General features: G+C 38.2%; 1 protein-coding gene across 2 annotated transcripts in view; it reads left to right on the top strand.

Annotated features, from left to right (window-relative positions):
* Nucleotides 1-17805, top strand: part of PARP8 (poly(ADP-ribose) polymerase family member 8) — a 123313-nt gene extending 105508 nt beyond the window's left edge. For both annotated transcript variants that reach the window (XM_014884268.2, XM_088157162.1), the window contains 5 exons: nucleotides 341-410; nucleotides 2447-2523; nucleotides 3432-3501; nucleotides 7496-7580; nucleotides 8187-17805. In XM_014884268.2, coding sequence (XP_014739754.1) covers nucleotides 341-410; nucleotides 2447-2523; nucleotides 3432-3501; nucleotides 7496-7580; nucleotides 8187-8289 — 405 coding nt within the window. In that variant the 3' untranslated portion in view covers nucleotides 8290-17805. The remainder of the gene's footprint in view (nucleotides 1-340; nucleotides 411-2446; nucleotides 2524-3431; nucleotides 3502-7495; nucleotides 7581-8186) is intronic.
* Nucleotides 17806-25189: the final 7384 nt, after the last annotated feature.

Below are 25189 nucleotides of genomic sequence, written 5' to 3'. Positions count from 1 at the left end.
CACATATAAATATACATATAAATATATAAATATATATACACACACGTGTGCGTGTGTATCTATCTATCTATCTATCTATCTATCTATCTATCTATTTTTTATCTACATATATATATATATATATATATATATATATGCACGTTTATATGTATATGTGTATGTATATATATAAAGTTTCATGCTCTGGGCATGATTTTTCAAAAGGCTTCTTTAAACACTGTTAATTACCCGGCAATAAATTAGTAGGCTGGGCAAATGCATTATGACCTGTTCCTGTAATTATTATTATTTTGTCCAGGTAACCAAATTAATGCTAAATAATCACTCTGCTCTTTTTCAGCTCCATGGTGCAATGTTTGGAAGTGGAATCTACCTTAGTCCATTGTCAAGCATATCATTTGGTTACTCAGGTGATATTTATAAATCACTCTAAAGTTGGAGAAATACAGGGGTGTATCTTATTCTACTGCTTTTCTTACAGCTTCTCTGTTTAAAACATTGTATTCTTAATCTTTGTCAATTGTGTTTTAATTTATTCAAAAAAGAGAAAATCTTTTTTTTTTAATATAAATAATAAGAAATTAGAAAATTCCTTTGTTAAATACTGTCCTTACTTTTCAAGGTGCTTAGAATTCTTAAACTGATAGCTAATATTAGCTATAGATAGACAATAATAACTAATACTAGCTAATATTGAAGTAAATATTAGCTAATACTGAATGCTACATGTAGTGGAGCAGATCTTGATGGTTTAGCTGAAATCCAGCTTTATACTTTTTGTCAATACCTGCCTAAGTCCGTCTAACTTCATCTATTTGTGATCTCTTACAACTTGATCTGACAAAACAAATATTGATCAATAGACAAGTTCAACCCTGCATATTTAAGAGTATTCCCAAATATCACGATGTCAGGATAACATAGAAAGTATAGTTCAGTGTGTTTATTTTAGCTCAGGAGGAGGAACATAATTTGTCCCACTAGTGAATCCTAAAGTAAGTTGTGCAGGGTTTTCCATGTAAGAATTAAATAATTTTAAAAAGCATATTAAAAATAAGACACATGGATGTGCACATTGAGAAATGAAAGGGATTTTGAAATATGGTGACTTTCTTCTTTAGGTAGGTAGTATTTACCATCTCCTCACATACGAAAGTGCAGATATATAGTTTAATGTGTGTTCATGTGTATGTAGATGATTCTGAGAGTTTTAGTTATGCTTTCTGATACTCAGTGTTTCTAGGTCATGTTTTAGGAGCTCAACTTTTTGGACTACTGTTTCAGGAACTTCAACATCAGTTATCTCTAGATGCACTTTTAGCTTTTCCGAGATCACATGAGTATGAAGGCTTCTTAGGTCTCACTAAATGAGGGGTTGAAGTATCATTATCTAATAGAATGTCTTTGTTTTTGGACAATACTGCTTTCTCAACTTCAGCAAAGTTGTTATTGTGTTATAGCTCCTCTTTCTGCCTATCTTGACGCCTGCCGTCCTGTCTCCTCCAGAAAGGAGGCTTGTGTTCCACTGAAGTCTGCAATCCTTGATGCCAATAAAAACCATGAAGGAGTCCTATACATTCTGTTCCTTCAAAGAGTTAGACTTCCCCACAATTCAGTTGTATTTGCAAAGTGCCAAATAATGGAAGTGTTCAAGGTCAGGTTAGACAGGGCTCAGAGCAACCAGGTCTGAGCAACCAGTGTCCTTACCCATGCCAGTGGGGCTGGAACAAAATGATCTTTAAGGTCCCTTCCAACCCAAACTGTTGGATGATTCTGTGAAATACAGGATGCTGGAAACTCAAGGAAGCCCATAGGATCATGCAGAACAGGTATTTTATATAAACCAACATGAGCGATATGAATGTGGTCTAAGGCACAAATGTAGATGTTTCAGTTTCTGAGATGGAATTGGATCAGATGTGGCTGACAAATAATTTAATATTTCATGTGTAGATAAAGGGGTCAAACCAAGGTAGATTTCAAAACTTAAATTGTCTACTCATACAAATTAATTAGAATTTTAATAAACTTCCATAAAGTGCTAAAGATGGATATTTAAAGTTCTTTCACAGTTTTTGCCTTCCCACCCACAGTAAATCAGCCTGAATAGGGCCAAGTAGACTGAGCACATGCTGACCTACAACCCCATTAAGCCGCCACATAAGAATATTCCTGATCTGAATTCAGTGGCATTTAAGCTAGGGTTTATCTGCTTTGCACTTACTTAATGCTAATTTGACTGGCTAAAATCTTTGCAATACATGCAAAGGTACCTGTAATTTACAGGATTTATATTGTGATATTCTGTGACAGAGTTAATTAGCTTTTTGATTGCCATGCAAAAGACTGTGATTGCCACTGTGCTATCTCTTCCATTCTCATACTTAACTCTGCTTTCTATGGTATTTATGGGCCAGGGTGTCTTACATGATTTTAATATTCCTAGGGATGAACAAGAAGCAGCAGAAGGTGTCAGCTAAAGATGAACCAGCTTCAGGCAGTAAGGGCAGTAATACATCACAGGTATGGTACATCACCTGTCTCTGGAAGATTTTTGGGATTTGTTATTGGGAACTCAGTAGCGGAAAGAGAGGTAATAATTCATTTGTGCAAGTTACCAGTGTTACTGCATCGAATGAAATCAACAACTTCAGAGATTGCAAATATCAAATACAGCCCAACTGCTCTAGTGAAAATTTATGGAGCATATTGCAGATCTCGTACCGTTCTTTTCCAAGCAGAAGAATTTAGGAAAAGAATGAAGATGAAATACAGCTTGCATCATAACTCCTAGCAACCCCTTGCCTTCTGAGTTTTAGACTTCCAGAACAATTATGCAAAAGAAATTGAGAATCTTTACTGCTAGAAATGAGCAGCATTTAAAGCATTTAATTTATAGCAAGCAATTCTTTTCTTATTCACAAATTTTACTTGTTGTACCATTGCAATTCTGCTGTATCTAAAGCAAACTCACAGCATCTGAGCATAGGGCTAAATTTCAAGAAAGGAATCTTGCATCTGTCTCCCTGATTAGCACATAGAAATTACAAAATAATCTGTCTTTGAAAATAGATTGGCATGTCTTAGTAGAAGCTCTCAGAAGTAAGAAGGCAAATAAAATACCAGGGTAGTTACCAAAAATTAGTGACTAAATTAATTTTTCTTTTCCTTTTCTTTTCTGATATCAATTTATCACTAACATTGATATTTCTGATAATATTTTTAATTTTGTAATAATTAGGGACTTCTGGATATTATTTTTCTGGATAAAGGAGTTCAAATCTCTCCTACAATAATGCAAATAGTAATAGGCGTTTTTAAAATAAATTCTATAACATTTAGAAATAAAATAGAGACATTTTAGAAAAACTGCCTCTACCTTTGTTTGTTTCACTGCACTAATTCTATTTTCTCACTCTTTTACATCTCAGTCACAGAAGAAAGGACAGCAGTCACAATTTTTGCAAAGCCGTAACTTAAAATGCATAGCCTTATGTGAAGGTAAGCTGAAAGCCCTTGTGAAGCTGTTCTAGTCCTTACCACAGGATGCTCAGGGTGCAAATCAGTGCGAGCTTTAGTTGGTTGCTTAGGTAAGAAACTACATTTGGGTGTAGGAGAATCTGCTCAACAGCTGGCCTTTATGCTGCAGTAAGAACATTTCCCCACTTTGAACAGAACCTGTAGCAAATCCTGAATTGTCATGGAGTATGATACAGTGACTGATCATCTGGTCTATATTTCAAATGTGTTCCTCTTCCTAAGCCATCAAGAAAACAAAAGTCGTGTCCTTTATTTGAAGCACTGATTTCTTGCAAGCTCTTGACAAGTGCTTTAAACGCAAAAAAGTCAGAAAAAACCACCTTTCATATAAATTTCCAAATAATTTTTCACTGTTCAAACAAGCATACTGACCATGTGGCAACCAGTATGTTCTCTTTGTTTTCTTCAAAAATTTTGGGAAATTAAACTCTTAATGCTTGAGTACAGTCGTTCTTGAAAGAATTGGCTGTTCTTTTAGTAACCAGTGAAACCTCAGCAGGTTTTGAGAACAAATTGTGACATTTGAATAAGAAGTGCACCTGTAGTTAGGAAGTAGTCTTAGAAATTATATTAACCCAATTTGCCTGTCATTTGGATCATTTGTTTGTTTTAAAAGTGAAAATTTAGACAGAAGGTGGAAAATGTACTATTTCAAAATAGAAGCTTTCAGCTCTATGTGACTAAGGATCTGTAAGTCAACATGAAAACGCAATTTGAATTGTTGAGAAAAATACAGAAATTTAATTCTAAAAATTCAATAAGAAACAAAATTATTTACTTGACTTCTAATGCCTAATTTTAAAATGTAAATTACATCTTTCGCAAGGACTTTTTCATCCATGTTGTTTTTTTCCTTGCACTTATTAATGGATTACCAATTTTATGAGTGAATTTTAAATATTTGGTAAAATACATTTTGCAGCTATCATACTCAATTCATTTATCTGTGTAGAGAAGGTGGTTGAGGGGAGATGATTAATAGAGATTTTATGTCAAATTAATTACAATAAACCTTTGTTAAAAATTGCAATTCATGAAAGAAATAGTATCAAAATTGAATATGCATGGAGCTCTGTTAGTGTTAGAATAAAATAAACGAGGCTATTTCAGTTGTAAGGGATCTACGACTGTCACCCAATCCTGACCAATTCAGGGCTGCCCCTGTTAAGGCATATAATTAAGAGCATTGTTTAAATGCCTCTTGAGCACTGAAAGGTTGGGCACACCAACCATTCTGTAGGAAGCCAGGGTACAACCAGCTGTTATGGTTGGGTTTTAGCTTTTGTATTTTTAAAATTCTTTTATATATATATATATATATATATATATATATATATATATATATTTTTTTTTTTTTTTTTTTTTTTTTCCCCAGCCGGCAGCCAGCCGGCAGCCAGCCCCACACAGCCACTTGCTCACTTTCCCCCAGCAGGGCAGGGGAGAGAGTCCAAAGGGTAGAAGCCAGAAAGCTCATGGGTTGAGATAAAGACAGGTTAATAGGGAAAGCAAGAGCCCTGCACACAAGCAAAGCAAAACAAGAAGTTAATTCAGTGCTTCCCAGGGGCAGGCAGCTGTTCAGTCATCTCCAGGAGAGCCTGGCCCCATCACATGTAGAGGTTCCTTGGGAAGACAGACACCATCACTCAAATGTTCCCTTCTTCCTCCTTCTTCCTCCACTTTATATACTGAGCATGATGTCACACGATCTGGAATATCCCTCTGGTCACCTGGGGTCACCTGTCCTGGCTGTGTCTCTTCCCAGCCTCTCATGAATCCCCAGCTTTCTTGGAGCGTGGCAGTACGAGAAGCAGAAAAAGCCTTGGCTGGCTCTGTGTGTTATTGCTCAGCAATAACAAAACCATCTCTGTACTATCTCTGTGTTCAGCACAAATGCAAAAACTGCCCCATGCTAGTCACTGGGAAGAAAATTAACTCTACCCCAGTCTAACCCAGCATACCACCCTCTTGGTAAAGAAATGCTTCAAAATGTGCAGTCCAAAGCTCCTCCAGCACAGCTTTGAATCATCCCGACACATCCTGTCACTGCACACCAGGGCGAGGTGCTCAGGAAGCTGCAGGGAGTGGTGAGCTCACCCCTCAGCCTCCTTTTCTCCAAACCAGACAAGCCAAATTCCTCCAATAGTCTCCAGGTCACATTTTCCAGCCCTCCCACCAGCTCTGTTTCCCTCCTCAGGATGCACTGAAGGCCCTTCCCATCCTTCTCCACCCGCAGGGCCCAGCAGGGCCCAGGCCGAGGCCTCCCAAGGCTGAGCCCAGCAGGACCATCCATCCCCTCCACGGGCCGGCTGTGCCGTGCTCAGTGCTCTGGGATGGGGTTTGTCCCTGGGGCTGTGCAGGCTCTGCTGACCCACACTGACCCAGCAGGACCATCCAGCCCCACATCCCTCTGCAGCTGTCCAGCCACTCCTCTCCACTTTATCCCTGTGCCCCCTGTTACTCCATCCCAGGTGCAGAATTCAGCATTTGGACTTGTCAAATTTCAACCAATCCAATCAGCTGGATTCCTCTGCAAAACCTCTTTTCCTTCCAAAGACTCACCTCCAAGTTTGGCATCAGCAAACTTGCTACTGGTGCATTCACCTGCTGAATCCAGATGGTGATTACACAGAACAGAATCGGCCCTAGAGTGGAGCCCTGAGGAACAGCAGTGGTGTGACCAGTCACTGTGGAGGGAGCAGAAAATATTCGTAAAGAAGAAAGTCTCCCTGCATCCTCAGAACAAGCCGCTTGGAAAACCATAGCTTAAAGATAAGAAATGGCTTGTGAAATGATGAATACAAAAAGGAATCCAGCTTCCCCCTCTTGGTAGATCCTCTTATCTATCTTCAATATTAGTGGCTCATTTTCTTTTAGTATCCATAGGCTAGCTTTCAATGTGAAATCCCTCAGGGATTGGTTAGAATGTAGAATTCCCTTGGTAATTGGTGCAAACTATAAAACCCTCAAAAGATATAAAAACCCCTGTAAAACAATAGCCATTGGTATATGCTAGATAGGATGCCTTCATAGAATAAACTGGATGGATATAATGGATTTGTGCCTTTCTGCATATCCCAGTCTCTTCACCCTGTTGGTCTGAGAGCTCACCACGAGCCAAAATTCTATCCGGGCAAGGCTCCGGAACATGCTCTGTCACTGAGGGCTGCAGAAGCAGCCTCAGGGATCCCAAAGGGACCCCAAAACCCCGCCAGCAGCAAGTCACCAACCAGATGTTGTCCCATTCACTCAGTCCTTCAGCCAGTTCTTCACCCACCACACCATGAACCTGCTCATCCCACAGCTGGACAACTTGTCCAGAAGGATGCTCTTCAAATGCATTTATATGTCTTCAAATGCAGATTGATGGTATAGCTTCTAGTTAGCCATAAAAAGCTTTCTTTCCTGCATTGTCCTCATTCTGCTGGTAAACAACCTATCATCAAGTACATGGAGCAAGTTTTGGCAACCTTTTGGAACCTCTTGAATCATAATTGCTGCTTGTTTTAAATATTTGGTAGTATTGCACATCCTAAATTCGCCATATAGCACTTTCAGGCTTTGTCTTAAGCATCTTGGTTTTGGATCAGCCATCATCAAATACAAATATCTGTTCCAAACGCTGATTAGATGTCTCAGACCCTCCCTAACACCCCTATGGCTTTTTAGATTCAGTTTTTAATAAATGCATTTTTTAAAGTTTTTGTTCCATTTAACAACTAGCTCCCATACATCAAGCACCTCTGTTTTCAGAAAAGTATGTTTTGGACACAAGAATCAAATGCATCTCCCTTTTTGTATTAGCAGCCAACTCAAAGTCTGCACTGCAGGACAGATATGTAGAGGAAAGCTGTACATTCCCAGAAGACTATTTAAAATGTATAAAACCCAAAATCTTTTAGAGCACTGTTTTCCAAGCATGTTTTCATCACTATGAAATTTATTCTTTCTCTGATAGTGATAACCTCACCTGATCTGCACAAACATGGGGAGATATGGGTAGTTCCCAACACGGATCATGTGTGTACAAGATTTTTCTTTGTGTGAGTACAAAGTTCTCTTAATATTCAACTTCATATGAGACCTTTTTCTTCTGTTCCCTCCAATAGTTGTAATTAAAGTAGATAAAAGACATTTCTTCCTGTTTCTGTTCAGTATTCCTTCACTGTACTTACTTGTACTAGAAATGTATGGATAAGCTAGTGTCAAAAGGTTTAGTAGATGTCTTGTTTTAGCACAAACAGAGAGTTCATGATATTTCCTTTTCAATCGTTTTACTTTGTGATATAGTAAGTCTGTTTCGTGAAGCATAATTCCTGTTTGGCTGTGTGTATTTAAGCTGAGGAATTCATTAAAGGCTTCCTGTCTATTCTGTGAGCATTATCCCACCTTTCACATGCCACTTGTCCCCTTTGGGTCCAGGTGGCTTATTCAGCCACAAGGTTTCATTGATGATGGCAGCCTGGCCACCTCCTGCTCTCCAGAGTTTAGGATCTGCATATAAAGGTGAAGCACAGCAGAGCACTTCAGTAGAAACATATTAACCTATGGAATAAGCACTTAGAGAATGGGAGGTTTTTGATGTTTTTACATAGATTAATGAAACACTAATATAATATTATTTTCTGTACCTTCTTTTTTTTTTTTAGTTATGAAGATGGTCAAGTGGGTGATACAAGTATAAATACACAAGAACCAAACATTCATAAAGAGATTCTTCGAGTCATTGGCAATCAAACTGCTACTGGTTAAAAGGACCACTCTTATTTAATTGATGTGAAGCCTTCCTCAGTCTCAAAGCTGGATTTTGAACTGAAGAAGATGCAAAAAACTAATTTATTATTACTACACTAAGCAAATTAACCATTTGAATACTTACTGTTTTCTTACTTAGTATTTCGTATCTCATCAAAATACCTGAGATGGTATCAATTAGCAACTGTAGGGGTGCAAAGTCTATTATTATACTAAAACAATTAGTAATTAAACAGGCATTTGGGTTGCTCACAATAAACAGACATTAAAAAGGACTTTTGTGCTGATATTTTTATACTAAACTTCAATTGGAAGTTTTAGTACTGTATACTGGTATTTTAAATTTAGGATGACTGAATTACAAGTAAGAGAGAAGATTTTATAGCGGAGCACCTGTATTATGCAGGATACTTTGCAATAAGTAAAATATTCTCGTATTAAAACACAATAAAAGGTTGTCTGGAACATGTAAAATTGAAGAGATTGGTTACCTGGAGCTATCTTTGATCCTTTTTATTTTACAAAAATGCAGTTAGCATTTAGACTCAAAGGTAAAATAAACAATGCATTTTTTATTTACTGGGTGCAACAAAGCAAAATGAATGTGATGGTATATGTTCAGCTTTCTTTATCTTTTCTGGAGCACTGTCTTAGCCATTAAGCAGATCAGTTGCATTTTTTAATTATACAAGCCTAGGAAACACCTGGAAAACCTAAAGCTGTTAATTTCCTTTTTAGAATTTTTGGTTTTATATACTAGATTTTACAATTTCATTAGATCAACAAGGTTTTTTAATGTTTGCATCTTAACTTCAGTGAAACTGCTCTGTGATGAAATTTATCCACATATTTTAAAGTATGTGCTGAGTTAAGGCTTTTACTTGGTTGAATTGATTGTTGGTGCATCAGAAAATATATAAAAATGTAAAATTCTACTGATTTTGTCTTGGTAAAATAGTTTTATTAATTAATTTATAAGAGATAAGAAATCAATTTAAATATATCTGTCTTTTAAATTAACAACTGTTTTTTCCAAGTGAGTAGGATGGCAACACAGATAGAGAAGGGTCCAGTCTCCAAGACAAAAAGCATACCCTGTGCCCTGATGAATGCCCTTGGCAGCCCTCATGGTGGCTATTCTGAAGCATCAGTCACACCCTTCAATATGGAGAGCAGTTCAACTTACCCATCTGTGCAACTACTACAAGCCACCTCAGAAAGCAAAAATAGACTGAAACCTCTCTTATGTTACTTTCATAATAAAGATACTAAAGCACCAAATAACAGCACAACAGAGCACAGGTGTGTTTGTTTCTTTCAAACAGAACAGAATTAGATATGCTGTAATGGGTGATTCCTTCTTTCTAGTTCATGCTACATTCCTGTATTACTTGCTGCAGTTGAAGTGCCCTACAAGTAAAATAGTAGTGTTTGGCCTAGGAGCGTATACCTGGGGATATATCTTAGCATTCTGCACTTACGTGCTTTAGTTTTAGTTTTTCTGGGTTCATACCCAGACTTGTAAAGCAAATTCTGTTTGCATATCCCCATTTTGCTGTTAGTTCTATTGACTTGCACCCTCCTTTGGTGGACCTCTAAATTAGAGAAGCACTACTCTAATTGTTGTCTTTCATGTCGGGACACAGGTTAACGTCTTGAAACAAAGAGGTTTCCTGAAATTTGTCTGTCTACATAAGGAGTGCCATAATTTATGTGACTGCAAAAAGTCAATATAATTCAGAAGTGGAGCTGAAACGCTGGCATGACCATCTCTGAGTAATGGTCCTGTCATATGTGTCTGAATCACTGTTTTGCCTAACAAAAGGAAACTGGGAAGCAAGTTCACAAAGACGTTCTGTGATTATTTGCTGGGCTGATAGCCCACCACTCTGGGATGCCTCTTCACAAATAAAAAGCTAGGAGAAAAGAGAGATGACCATGAATGAGCTGGGGAAGCCAAGTAAACAGTCACCTTCCCCATCCCCTCAAGCTTATAGCAGTCAGAAATGAAACCTTTGAAGGAAGGAATCTGAAGTGTAGCTAATGACTTGACCTCTGTTTGCATTGTGGGATCGTGATACTGGTCATGCATGATGCCATCATAAGTACAACCCCAGGAAAGGGAAGGGAAAAATACATCACTGCCAAATTTAAAGAATGTTCAGAGGTTTATTTTAAATGGATGAGCCACAGTAAGGGACAGTGTGGGAAAAGCAGGACTCCAAGTTGTATGGTGCTGTTGCAAGTGACCAACTTAAGTGGGGGAAAAGGATGGTGAATAAAAGGTAGAATGTGACAAGAACAGAGGTTACAAACCAGTGGAAGAGGGCAAAACCTTTCAGGGAGAAAGGTAGTTCTGAAGGGTCAAGATGGCATTCCCACATGGTGCATGGCAGGAAAAGGGACTGGCAGAACCAAGCTGCAGCATGGGGATTCACAACCTGTGGCAGTGTGGGGCAGCACCATGCTTGGGGCAACAGGACCACTTGAAAAGGTGTCACTAGGCTACAGTGCCGAGGCACAAGCCCGATGACACATAAACAGCAATTGAACTAGAACAAAATCCTTTGGCCAGAAACTCAGTTGCATTTTTCTTTAGCTGTATTAAAGAGAAACTTCCGAGGCATTGTGTTATTTGCAGGTGAATTTGAATCTCCAGGTCATTTAACAAAGTTTTAGTTCTCATTATTTTAAAAGATAACGGGAAGGAGGAATGTTCATTTGGTATCTGTTACTCAAAATTAAATAATTTTTACATAGGAAATGTCTAAGCTGAAACAAGGACTTTTATCGCCAAGACTGGAATGAAAAGGTCTGAGGATAAGATTTCCTTTGAAGGATTTGGGATTTTATGTAGAGGTGGAAGTTGAATGTTGCCAAACACTTCCAAATAACTTACATTAACATGGATTCTAGGGGATGAAAAATAAAAGTTCATGTGTTATGCCCAAAGTCCTTGCATTTCCCTTCCTCTGTTACCATGCACACATATTGGTGATGGACCAATCATTGTAACTCCTGCTGTAAAAGATGCAGGCTTTCCACGGGTGGCTTTTAATCAAAGGAAGTAGAGTCCCAAGCTCTACCATCTCTCTTGGTAGAAATTTCCATGAAGTCATTGCTGTCACCATACCCAGTATGGAGCAGCCAAGGGAGCTCTTGCTAAATAACCTTCTAACTTCTTGTTACATCCTAAACAAAATGCAAGCCCTCCTCATGGTGGAAAGTTTTGACAGAAAAATTGTGTTACTCCTTTGATGTTGCACCCTAGTTATGAATTGCCATATTTATACGTCTGAGTATCTTAAACATTGAAAAAGTAATCCAGAAAGATGCTTTTAAATCTTCCTTGAGATTCAGGAAAGTATTTAGCATTCAAGGGCTAAATTAAGCAATTTGAGGTATTTTTTTCTATGATACAAATCAACATGGGCCTGTTTTCTTCAAATCTTGGCTTCCTATTACTTACCATAAAGTGGCCAGATTATGTAATATTTTGCTTAATGTTTTACAGGAACTAGTCACTAGACACTGGAATTTTTAGGCTTAAATTTTTCCCCTACAGCCCTTGAAAAAACTCTTAAATGAAGCTGAATGATTTTAACATAATAGCTGTTAGTACTAAAAATGCATCTGGTGAATGATGCTGAGATTATCTTTTTGTTAATACAAATATAAAGTCACTCCAGATTAATACGTTGTGCATAGATCAATTAAACTTCGCTTGTAAATCTCTTACTACTGTGAAAACAATTAGCATATTTCCTACAAGGATAAATACAAAGTAGTAGAAAAAAAGCCAAAAAGGAACAACTGAATTAGGAGATCGATGGTTTAGAAGGAGATACTAAAAAAACCGAAACCCTAAGAAAATGCAAAAGTAGTATCTAGTTGCTTAGGAGCTATATTAATTTAGATGGATTTTTTTCCTTGGCTCTGGGAAATGAAAGTGAGATACAAAGAATATGAGCCATGACTCACCACGTGCAGCCTCTGCTGGCAGTGCTGCTGCAGCTGGAATGGCCCTGGCCACCCATTCTCTTCTCTCCTGTGGCACACAGCATCCTGTGGTGTCTTATTTGCAAAATCGAGGTGTTAATCTGGCGTCTGTGCAATTTCTTCATTACAAACACAACCTCAAGGTGAGGCATGAGGCTGTTGAGTAAACTGAGCAAGGTCTGTTGCTTGGAAAGCAGTTCCAATTCTGTGAAGCACTGGAAGTTGTTCAGAAAGGATCTTGAGTCCAGTCAGATGAATTTATTCCTTAAATAAATTCCACTCAGGAGTGGAGTGACACGTTCTTTGGAGGGGATAAATAAAAGGGGATAAATAAAAGGGGATAAATAAAAATGGGAAAATTTGCTCCAAGCAGAGCGTCATTCTGTGTGCACTGTGCTGTTTGAAATGCACAAGGATGTCGCCAGGAGTTTGAATTTCCCAATTTGTGTTTGGAAACAGGTCTGAAAGCACTGACCTCCTCTGTCTATCCTGGCATGTCAGTGTTGTACTCCTGCTCACGGGCTGCAGCAGCAGCCACTGGCAAGAGCTGAAGGAATAAGACAGCTTGAACTGCTGTTCCATAGTGTTTTGATTGCATGCTCCTGCTAAGTTTCAGTCTGCCACAGAACAGCTACGATGTAAATTACTGCCCATTACACTTTGCATTGGGATTTTGTATATGTACTAGGCATAAGGCTTTTGTAAAGGGGAAAAAAAATTAGTTTTTAGATGAACATATTTACTGTGTTGAAAACCTGTTGAGAAGATTGCATTAGACATTTATCAAAAGTCCGTAAAAATAGTCCTTATACATAGACATTTAATTTAATGTTCTAAAAATAATTTTTGAATTTACCCAGTATATATTGTATCTTTGAATTTTAGCAAACAGCCACTCCTTTATGTAAACATAAAATACGCCAATGTTTCTTTTAACTCCATAGCCTTTTTTGTCTCCAGATAAATTTATTAAATTCTGTGCACAAAATCATACTGCAGCCTGCTATTTAGCCTATGGTGCCTTAGAGTTACTCAAATATTTAACAAAATGGAGATAATGTAAATACTGCCAGAAGATCACTAAGGCCAAATATTTTCTCTATTCACTTTTTACTGCACTTGCTTTCTATTGCTATTTAAGCCTCTTTTATTCAGCTTTGTAACAGCTATAGCATTGTAGCCAATGTAAATGTTTACCTTCAATAAATCAGAATTTGTTCAACAAGCACTGGGCATTTGGGCACTATTTTGAGAACTCTGTTTGAAGTTAAAACAGCCATCTAAGAATTAAACTGCATCTGAAGCAGTTTCTTGACTTTTGCTAATCTCAATGACATCTAAAAGTTACGCCATGCTTTTACACATGTTTTTGAAGTAAAATTTTTTTGCAGTGATCTTTTTAAAAACATTTAGATGAACAGTAAAAACAGCTTTTCTTGCTGTGTTTATCTGAATGGGTTACCCAACTATAATAAAAGCATTATTTTGCATGTACAGTATCATAAAATGCATAAAGATGTCTCAAGATGCATTTTATAATTGCTTTTAAAGAAGTCCTCTGTTTTTCTGTAGAGCTGTTTTTGTCATGAAAACACAGCAAATAGATGACAAACTGTGTCATACTTTAATGTGGCTATGTTTAAAGTATAAATACACATCTGCAACTCATAAAATATGCAGACATTAGTGGGACTGGTTATTAATTCAGTGAGTGTACTGTTTTTTTCACTGCCTGTGAGCTCATTTTAATTATATGGGTGGATGTAGCTTGCGACTTTTGAAAGTTTTACCTTTGTTTGTTAAATTTATTATTTTGTGATTGCAGATTTTTGATTGACAGAGTCAAAGTGGTACTTACTATTGTTTTGACTTCTGTGAAGCATATTACACAAATATGACTATCAGAGAGACAAAAAGATACATCTTTGCTACTTTAAATGACTGATAATTTGCCTACAATTTAAGTGTAGAGGCTGGAGCTTGAATTCTCTAATGGAAGAGATATCCCAAATTTTGGGGATCTTAAATTGGAAGCAGTAACTTTCACTCACAAAAGAAGAGCTGATCAGTGGGGAAATCTCAGACCTCTGTAGAATTGGTACTGACAGAGAGCAGGAGGGACAGAATTTATATTCGCTTTGGTTTAACTTACTTCATTTCCAAGTGGCTATATCACAAGTTCTCTCAATGTGCAGTTTTATTAAGTTTTCAGTTGAGAAGGTCTTGGGTACATTGTATTCACCTATTGAATAGTTCCAAGAGATTATTAATCCAAACAGTAATTCACAGCAGTAAAAAAATTATTGCAATCAACAAGAGCTACTTTCAAATGCACACATTGCATTTTTAACTGGAGGAAGAGCAGAGTTTCTCCTAAAAAATATCACCATTGCAAAAAGGACATACACCTTTCATTAAGCTGTGTTTACACACTTGACCAACTTATCTTTTTTGGAATTAGTGTGCAGTGCAGATTGGAGCAAGTAATTTTGCTCAAGGGTAACAGCCTTGGCCCCCTCCAAGAGGGATTTGTCCTCCTGAAATACTGTGAGGCAGCTGAAATAGAGCTGTGTCAAAAGAATGAAGCCAGTAGCAGCTGAGGGCCACAACTTTGCTGTGCCCCAGCTCTCAGCACAGTGCAAATACACAGAGAAGAAAATTTAAGGAATGAAGTGGAGGGCTCAGTGCCTTGCAAAAACTTAGTGTCAAAACAGGTGAAAAAAAGGAACAGCACTTCGAAAAAAATATTACATTGGCATTTTTATTAGACAACATTGTAGAACCCTCAGGCTGATTTTCTTAAATGTTGCAAACATTTTTCATTCACAGTTAAGGAGGAGAAGTATAATTCAACACACAGAAATTGAAGCCTCTGAACAGGGCGTAAGACCCTTTTAGCATCAGCACTGTTTGTAGCAAACCCATGTGCAAGGCGTCAGCTATTGGATTCCAGCCAGTTCCAGAAAACTGGCATTTTGTGAGATGCTGAAGCTGTGGGAATTACACTAGCAGCAGGAACAGTGACTGCTGCAGAAGCAAGAACAGCACAAGTCTCCAGGGACTGTGTCTGGAACAAAATACAGGAACTCCTGGCTTATGGTTTGCTCAACAAAAGCCAGAGCTTATCATCAGCAAAGCAATTCTAATTTGTAACTTTTAAAGAGAAAGCTTTCCATTGTTTGGGAGAAATGAGAAGGGGGAAAAAAAAGGAGTAGTTTTCTTCAATTTGCTATCCTGTAGCTGGATAGTTCAGTCTAGTAGCATGTCTGAGGCAGTGTCCCACTCTACTTGCATGTAGCAGGTTTACTTACAGCAGTAGTGAGCAACTTTCTTAGAGATCTCAGGCAGAATGAGGAATGTCTCAATTTTCTGGCAATTCCTTGGAACCAGTAATATATTTTGTATGTATTCTGATGGAGTCTGTACAGGTAACATATTCCAGAAAGGGAATAGGTGGCTGATACTGTCTTTGCTGGTTTTCAAATCTGATCAGACAGTTCTTCCCATGTGAGCTGCTGAACATACAATTTTGCTGATTGTTTAAAAACAATAATCCTTATGTTTCCATCTCTCCTAGACAATAGCTTGGAGTTTAGATGTGTTTCTGTTCACAACCATCTACTGAGGTTAATTCAGTATGAAGAAGTTCAAAGATGAGAGGAGTCAGAGGTTAAACTAATTGGAATAGGTATAAATGTAATTTGAATGTATATAGTTGAAAATATGTAAGTACATATTTAAAATTTTGCTTATATTTGTAGGAAAGTCAGTTGAAACAGAACTTTTGACTCAAAAGTAAGGATCACAGTATTGCTGTTTACAACACTTCTGACAAATGCAATGTATTACAAACAGGTTTTAAGTACCCTAATGTGATAGGTTTTGGTAGATCTGACTTGCTGACTTTTTGTCAATGACATGTTCTGCTAGAGGCTTTTAAGTTCTTCCCTGTGGGGAATTCAGTCACTCCTCCTCTGTATGTTTTATCACGTAGCTGGCATGTTGTGCTTCATGCAGTATTCTATATGTGTGAAATTGTATTATTCCACTCTTTGGCTTTTTATTGTCTTATGCAAACTTCGATTTCATGCTTGCCATTCTAGTCAGTAGTACATGAGTATCAAAAATCTCAAGATCTTCTAGCACCAGTCTCCTTTCAGATTCCTGCAGACACTCTATGCTTTGGAATTTTGCGGCTTTTTTTTCAGCTGCATCTCTTGACAGTACTAAAAACATTCGGTCCATTTTATGCCCTGGTTACAAAGGTCTTTGGGTGGTGCTAAACACCATGTTAAACATGAGAGGTGGCACTTCTGTCTCTCTGAGAGTTGATATATCTTTTTTGTTAAGTTTGGGTTTTTTTAAGGTCTCCAATGGTCTCTTCCACTACTAAAAAGTCACAAAGTAATTAGAGGGCTTACTGGGGAGATGATAATTTCACTGTTTGTTATGTTGTTCAATGACTTCATATTCTGTGTATCTATGCTAATGTGATCTGAATTTCTGATCCATTGCAGATCTCTTTCCTGTTGCTCTTATTGCTCACAGAGCTAGCCTTTAGAAAAGCATCAGATATGAGCATTAAAGTAAAATACTGAGTATATTTTAGTTAGAATGCAAAAATGTGCAGCCATGAGTAGTAAAAAAACCCAAGTATTGAAATTACAGTCCTTCAATATGAAAAGCATGTGTACAACCTATTGGCTTACACATGAGAACAAGAATGTGTGGCCAAATAGGTATGCCAAAAAGGATGCTGTTAAAAGCTAAAGAGTTTTATAAACACTATTTCCTGTCATAATTTTCTTTCATCTAAGCAAAATTGGCAGTGTAAGTTCAAAATACACCCTACCTGTAATTTTGGCTCTGTCTTTAAACAGGGTTCAAATTGAATTGCTGGTCTTTCCTTCACAGATTCTTCTTTTCCTCTGTTTTTATGAGGAAAGCTTACTGGGGTCTTAATTACTTTAAAGAGTGTTACTGATCCTCTAAATTAATCTGCTTGAACAATTTCCATAGATTGGTTTGAAATGGGTTTTTTCATCAATAAGCTACCATAGGCATTTGCTTCCTTTCCATAGAGTTTTTTTTATGTTTGTAAACATCAAGTCTTGAGTTTTTTAACTTGAACAAATCTTTTCTTAAGGGGATTGAAAGACTTGATGGTATGTGTGCATGAGATTTATTACGAAAATTTTACTTTTGTCTTTGTAAGTGGTGTCTCAGTGGCCTGGGCAGCAGGTGCTTGGTGTAGTGCAACAATTTATGGATTGGTCCCAATGAGGACTGATTTTGATTTTGGCTTTTAGGGTATCATTGACCCATTGGATAAAGCTAAAAATTCTGACTATTCTGATCAAATTCTGTTGTCTGTAAATTATGTTATTTTGTGTAAACTGTTCTTTTACATTATCTGCTCTGTGAATCTCTATTCATATATATATTCCTGCCAAGTCTACTATGCATGAATGCAAAGAAAGAAACAAAGGTACAATAAAGATGTGGTTCTTGGTCCCTGCTGACTGGAAATTGTGTGTGGATTCATGTAGGGTAAAATTGTGCAAGAAGTTGCTCTAGCAGTTGTATGAGCTGAACAGGTGCCTTTCATGCCCAGCAATGTTCATTTTGCTTGCATAGGCACAACCATCCTGGTCAGACTTGGTCTGTTTGTTGGTCTGGATCAAGATCTTTGCTTTGAAGCAGCAAAGGTATTCCTTGGTGGAAGATTATATTTCTTTGGGTGCTGCTATGCCTGCCTTTCACTTTGTACAGTTTCCTGTGACAAAAGCAAATGCAAAATGGATGAAGGATACTATTCTTTTGATTTGTAGCATTATTCCTACATCATGAGTAAGTACAAGTGATTCCACAGAAATCAGGCCTCTACATACACTTCAGTATCCACAATAATAGACTTTGGTTTTCTCTGACTAGATATATATATGTACATGCATGTATCCATTTTCATTTTGATATTTTAATTGCCAAGTAGGTCTTTGAATGCAAGAAAGTGGGGACCATTGTTTCATGTACACAGAGATTGTCTAGACTTGCTAAGAAAGCTGAGCAAGTAGAGCTCAGTTATGAACAACGATTTATTTCAGTGCTCTGCTACACAGAGACTACTGAATCCTGTGGGTGGTTTTATTAAAAAAATGTGAGTAAACATCTACTGGAAGGTTAATTTTCTCTGATCAGAAGAGATTCAGAACCATGCTTCTTGAGGTGCAAGGCTTGTTCAGTGTATTCCATCCTACCAGCCCCAAAACAAGGATTTGATTTAAGTACTTGTACTTGCTCTTTTTTTTTTCTTTTTTTTCCCCTCCCCACCAGAAACTTTCTCTGGGCAAATAACTATATCCAAAAACTTTTCTAACTGTAAAAGCCATTGCCAGTTAATCACAGCTATGTCAGTTTAAGGATGTGATTTCCACAAGTTAGTCCCTTAGATTTATGGTGCTCTCTATGATTTTTATTTTCTCCCCACATTATGAATGCCTCATTTCTCTTGGGGATCATAAAAACTTGAAAGGTATAGTAGCAATATACAATGCAGACTTCCTTGCACCCTCCTTCTGGTCTGCATGAAACCTGAATTGAGGTACTCATTTCCTGCAGTGATTAATCAACATAATGTGATCACTTGATGAAAATCAGGCTATAGTAGTTAGATATTTTGAAGAAGAATGTTAGGCTTGAGGTTTTTGTTTCACAGAGCCCTTTCAGAACTGAGTGAAATTTATTCTTTCTCTTGTGATTTGAGCTCATCTCTGTATCTTTAATTTTGATTTTATTTCTTTAGGTCAGGATGTTGGGCCAACCAGCTGAGGGCTACTTAACTGAGGAAGCAATTTTGCTTACAGTATTGTTCCTTCAGTGTCCATACTAGACCAAACTGCTGGTATGAAATGCCTTTCCAGGGTTTGCCTTCTGCAGGGTGCACCAGGCAGTGTGCCTTAAAATTTGTCCATTCCTGCAAATACCCTCTGAACTGAGGGCTATCTTCAATTACACCTGAGCCATGGGGTCCTCCACCTTCTCTAAGTAGCCCAGATGCAGCTTACTTGTCTCATGGAGGGTCAAACAGAACCTTTTTAATTCAGCTCCAGAAGCCCTAAAGGCTCACTTACAGTAGAACACGTATTCTTGCTCAAGAAAACACTTGGTTCTGTGCTTACATTTTAGGCATTTGCATAAATGGGTCTTGGAGCTGTACTCTGTTGTTGCCACAGAAAGTATCAGAGGGCCAGAGGACCCCTCCCATGAGGACAGGCCAAGAGAGTTGGGGCTGTTCTGTTTGGAAAAAAAAAGGGTCTAGGGAGACGTTCCTGCAGGTTTCCAGTACCTGTAGGAGACTTAAAAGGAAGACAAGGAAAAGATTTTTACCTGGGCCTGTTGCAATACGACAAGGAGTAATGGTTTTAAAATAAAACAGGATTCATTTAGACTAGAAATAAGGAAGAAATTATTTCCAATGAGGATATTGAAACACTGGAACAAGTTGCCCAGAGAGGTAGTGGATGCCCCACCCCAGGAAACATTCAAGGCTGGATGGGATGCTGAGCAGCCTGATCTAGTTGAGGATGCCAAGGCTGATTACAAGGAGTTGGACTAGACAGCCTATACAAAATCCCCTCCAACCCAAACCATACTATGATTGTGTGGAGAGCATTTACCAGAATGTAATCACCTGGATATTTCCTGGCTAATCTCTGAGGGCTGGAAGCCTATCGCCTCTCTTTTCCCAGTACTGGCTAGACAGTACTGCCTCTGTCTTTTCTTGTGTACACTTACAGGAGTTTCACAAGAAAAGTGGCCACACTACTGTGGCACAAGCTCTGGCCCAGCATCAGAAAACCTGGCTTTTCTACTGGCTGGGTTTGCCACGTTACCAGTCAAGTTACCAAACACATGCTTTGTTCAAATTATTCTTCTCCTGTCTAAAGGAGGTCAGCTGGTAGAAAAATAAAAAAAAAAGTGTGAAGTCCCTGTTGGACTTAGGGAGTGATACTTTTGAGATCTAACACCAGTATTTCAGTAGCAAAAACATAACAGCCCGAGCTTTCAAACAGTTGTCAAACTCTCTGCTCACCTCAGTATAATCAAATTTGGATTCTTCTCAATGATGAGATGCATGCACTATACCCTTTCCTCCACAATCCCATTAAATATGGCTGTGCACGCTAAATTCAAGTCAGAGCCTGTCTTCTGCACAGCAGTCCTGAGAGAGGTCAGCCTCAAAAACTACAAAAATTCATACAGTGTGTCATACCTAAGGGGAAAAAGTGCTAAGAATCTGTAATTTTCGGGGTAGAAATTTCTTTCTGAACAGGAAAAAGAAGAAATGTATCAAAGACATAGGAACAGATGGTAGTGATTTATCCGAAGTAGGATGTGGGATTTGAGTTCTTCCCTCTGCTCCAAGAACTCCTCTACCATTATCCTCTTTGTGGTGCAGGGCAGCAGTTCTCAGTTCATAACACATGGAAAACCAGGCACAGCCAACACACAATGCCAAAAGATGAGGACAGTGTCATAAAACCAGACATATAATAAGCACCAAAAAGAACTGAAAGCACAAAGAGTGCATCTTTTACAAAATGCAGAGTGTTCTTCAGTTTATAAAACTAGTACAGTAAAAGCAAATATTTTCTGAGTTATGTCATTGGTTGCATGGGCAGAGAGAGGAAAGCTCTTCCTCAGCAACACTGACAGTGCAAGCATTCCCTGAGGAAATCTGGCACAAGCACTATGCTGATGACCTATTCCTTTAGCCCCTCACTGTGGACTCAGGACTGACAGTCTCATCCATCACCAGCTGTCAGTAGAAGAGTCCAGGAGAGAGGGAGGTTAATCTGTGAAAGGTAAAACCATTATTTAATAAATAGATAATAAATTATCAGATAATATCTGATAATAAATAAATAATATCTGTAGAAAAGTGGGTTTGTGGGCAATATGTTTTCCACCAGAAATACCAGTGAACGAATGGATTCTGGGTAGTGTTCAGCAGGTAGAGAAATGTGTGTGTCATATATTCCCACTCATTTTACCTATTGATGACAGGGCTATCTTTATTGTTGTCCTTTTCTCATAGAACTAACTCAAAGTAATCATTCTTATTAGCCCTGCTTCTAAAATTTGTAAGTATCCTAAACTGAGAAAACTGGATGCTAGAATTTCTATAGAAGACTGGATACCAAGGCATATCCCAAATCCAGGAAAATAAATAAGTCATGTCAAAGAAAGGGTGATAGAGCAGTGTGTGTCCCTCATAACTGGGTCTCTTCCTGGTGGAGTAGATGTGAAATTTAGTCATCTCAATCTAAGTAAGCAAACCACAGAAATTAGTTTTCTACTAGTGATAAACTATATTGCTCTTTCATAAAAGTCAATGCCTTCTTTGGAAATCATTAATAAGGAAAATGGGATGAAAAATCTTTGTTTTTCCTAAGAGCATATATATAAAATACACCTGCCTTCTCTGCTCATTGTTGTATAAGTATTTGCCTGCAGCCACCCAGCAGGTATCTAATTTCTATAAAAGTGCTACCTAGCTCATGTGTTCTGAATTTTATGTTAATATTAAAGTCTTAAACAGGGACTTACATTGTCATGGGCAAAACAGACTCATCTTCTGGATGTTAATTGAATTTATTATTAACAAAATGAGACCAGGGCAATAAGAAATAAAATAAACCTTAAAAACACCTTTCCTCCACCATTCCCGGCTCTACCTCTTCCCCCACAGCAGCTCAGGGAGACAGGGAATGAAGAATACAGTGAGTTCATCACACATTGCTCCTGCAGCTACTCATGGAGAGTTGTCCCTGCTCCAGCATGAGGTCTCTCATGCAGGAGAAAATTCTCCATGAACCTGTGAGTCTATCCCATGGGCAGCAGCTCTGCACAAACTGCTGCAGCATGAATCACTCTTCCATGGGGTGCAGTCCTTCAAGGACAGGCTGCTCCAGTGTGGGTCCTCCACAGGTCACAAATCCTACCAGGAAACCTGCTCCAGCGTGTGTCCCTCTCTCCACGGGTCTGCAGGTCCCTGGCAGGACTCTGCTCCAGCAGTTTTCCCAGGGAGTCACAGCCTCCTCTCAGACACCCCTCTGCTCTGGCATGGGTCTCCTCCAGGGGCTGCAGGTGGATCTTTGTTCATCCATGGACTCCTCATGGGCCGAAATCTGTCTTGGAATTGTCCAGAATTGGCTCTGTTGGACATCGAGTAAGCTTCTGGCAGTTTCTCATAGAAGCCACTCCTGTAGACCCCTCACTCCAAGACCTGGCCAGAGACACCCAATACATCAATACATCTTCTTGACTGGAGTAGGATAAAATAATTTATCTCTGTAAATAACTGAATGTTTACTTTTTTGTCTGTGAAATGTGCAGTTCAAAAATGCATAATTTTCTATATATTTCTTCAGCATGAAGAGATTTGGGAGATTTGATTGTCTCGGAATATGATGTGGTTTTCTTTCCATGTTCTTTTGGTGTGAGAATAAAAGTTGTCATTTCACTGAGATGTTGTCTGGAGTAGGGCTGCAGAAATATACCAGTTAAGGTTCACAGCATGGCCTATAATTTGCACATTTGTATTTTATATTATTTACAATTTAGAAGAAGGATTATTTAATAAGATTTTTAAAATTTTATTTTATTTGGAAAGAACATTAGGAATTATCTTTAAAAAGTAAAGATGTATGTATATTGGCATGCCAGCAAGTGTTAGATGAGTACACATTTTTTTATACTAAATCCTGGCAAAGAAGAGCAAAGCTTTTGCCGTGGAAAGATTGGCCCTGATGTCAGCATGAGAAGTGAACATAAATTACACATTTAGCTAACCTGACTTGCCAAAATGTACTAACATCTCATGGGGTAACTAAAAAGTAGCGATATAAAAGACAACCACTCCCAAGTAGTCTCTGGTTGGTCCTACCCCTGTGTTTCCTTTGATTTATTGTTTTTCCTCTGTACATATAAATAGATGGAATGATACATATGCAAAAGGATAGGAAAGCTAGACTGACAGCAAAAGTGACTAAAACCAAAAACGATCTTTAGCTGCTGGAAACTATTATCCAGGGCATAAGAGTGGATATACCTGTTCATTTTAAACATTTGCTTGTCTGGAGCTGTTGCAGATATCATGTACTTCCTTCTTCATATTTCCAAGGACATTGATTTAGCCAGGTGTTTTTGTTGGATTGGTGGTAATAAAAATTATTTCCAAACACAGTTACTGTGGTATGTTAAATACTTTGTATAAATAGGTGAGGAAAATCCCTAATATATATTTGTCTCTCATCTATTTTAATTAGAAATGATTGCTGCCTCCTAAGGTGTCTTGTTCATGAATGGATATTTATTTTGCTTAAATCTCATACCTACGAAATGTATCGACTACATTAAAACTTGCTTACAGTACTTCTAAGGGAACTATTATTGTGTCTTTCAGAAAGGGAAATTAAGGCAGAGAGGAGTAAAATTTCCTCTGGTGTGAAGGTTCCAGCATATATGTTGTTCCACAGAAAGAGAGCACATCCAGGCAAAAAATGTGATTAACACAAAGGTAAAAATGTGGTTAATGCAAAGGAGGTAGCAGTCGGCTGGTAGAAGGGACACAAAAGGAGTGTGCTGTGGCCAGCTTGTGGTTAAGGGTATTTGCATGTCTGACACAATAATGATTCATTTGTGGCAGAGATTTCTGTATGCTGGCACCGGACAATTAAACAACATAATTATGTAGCCTAGGAAAATTCCAGTCTGTTCTCCTGCCTCTAGATTAAGCAGCAGGGGAACTTCAGAGTTCTCTACTGGGGCACAGGCACTTGGGCCAGAGCTCCTTACTATTTATGAAAAGATATGATGCAGGTTCATGCAGCACAACAGACTTTTCTGGCACATCATAGCAAATTTATGTCCTTCACTAAAACATGCATTTAAATAATCTTTGAAATTACACTAAGGTCATCAGTTCTTTTTTATTACTTTATTCCTAAATTAGATATTGAATTCACAGAAAAGTAAGGGAAAGCAACAGAAAAAATGGCAAGGTTTGTCCTTCCCCTCTTTTTTTTCTGATAATGACTGAAAGGAGCCATTTCCTCATAAAAGAGCCAAAATGTCAGGGTTTGCCATGCACAGTGAGTAGGTGCTGCCACCCTGGGAGCTGGCTTAGCTGACAAGCAGTTGGCTCTGTGTGAGGGGCAATAAGTGGCAATGTATCACACTACTTGGAAGTCCTTGCAAAGCATATTTACTGGTTATGCAGATAGAATTAAATGGAGGCAACATTTCATCTTGAAAATTGTGCTGAGAAGCAGCAGGACACCGTAATGGAAGCTGTGCAAACACACAGAAGAAGAGGGCATTTCTTAGACTTGTTTTTCAGCTTAGTTTATATATCAAAAGGGCATCCTCCTGTCGGCAGCACAGCAAGCTCCATGAAAATCAATAAATATCCGCGGGAAGCCTGAATATCCGTGTCCAGGTTTATACTGCTTCCAACTACTTCTTTAGCAAGAAAAGATCTGCAGTCTGTCCAAAGATCAGGGGTGAAGTTTTCATAAGCATTTGATGTGTGGGAATCTTAAATTTCATTTTAAAACCTTTTTGCTTACAGTACTTCTGTAACCTCTTTACTATTTCAGCATGTTGATTTCCAGCAGAACTGGATTTCTAGACTTTTATAATTTCTGGGCAGGAACACGGACAGCTGCAGCCAGTTAGGTGCTGATGTACATCATGATATCTGATTTCTTATTGCTCCAGAAACAACACTGCGCAGGAATATTTGGAAGAAAAAGCAATTTCATTGGGAAGTGACAATTAAGTAAAGTTTAAGAATGCTTTCTGGATGCCCCATCCATGGAAGTGTACAAGGCCA

The sequence above is a fragment of the Sturnus vulgaris genome, chromosome Z, assembly GCF_052056855.1.
Source record: "Sturnus vulgaris isolate bStuVul1 chromosome Z, bStuVul1.hap1, whole genome shotgun sequence".
NCBI classification, from domain to species: Eukaryota; Metazoa; Chordata; class Aves; order Passeriformes; family Sturnidae; genus Sturnus; species Sturnus vulgaris.
Note: the sequence above shows the minus strand (reverse complement) of the source record. Positions and strands in the feature narration are given on the sequence as shown.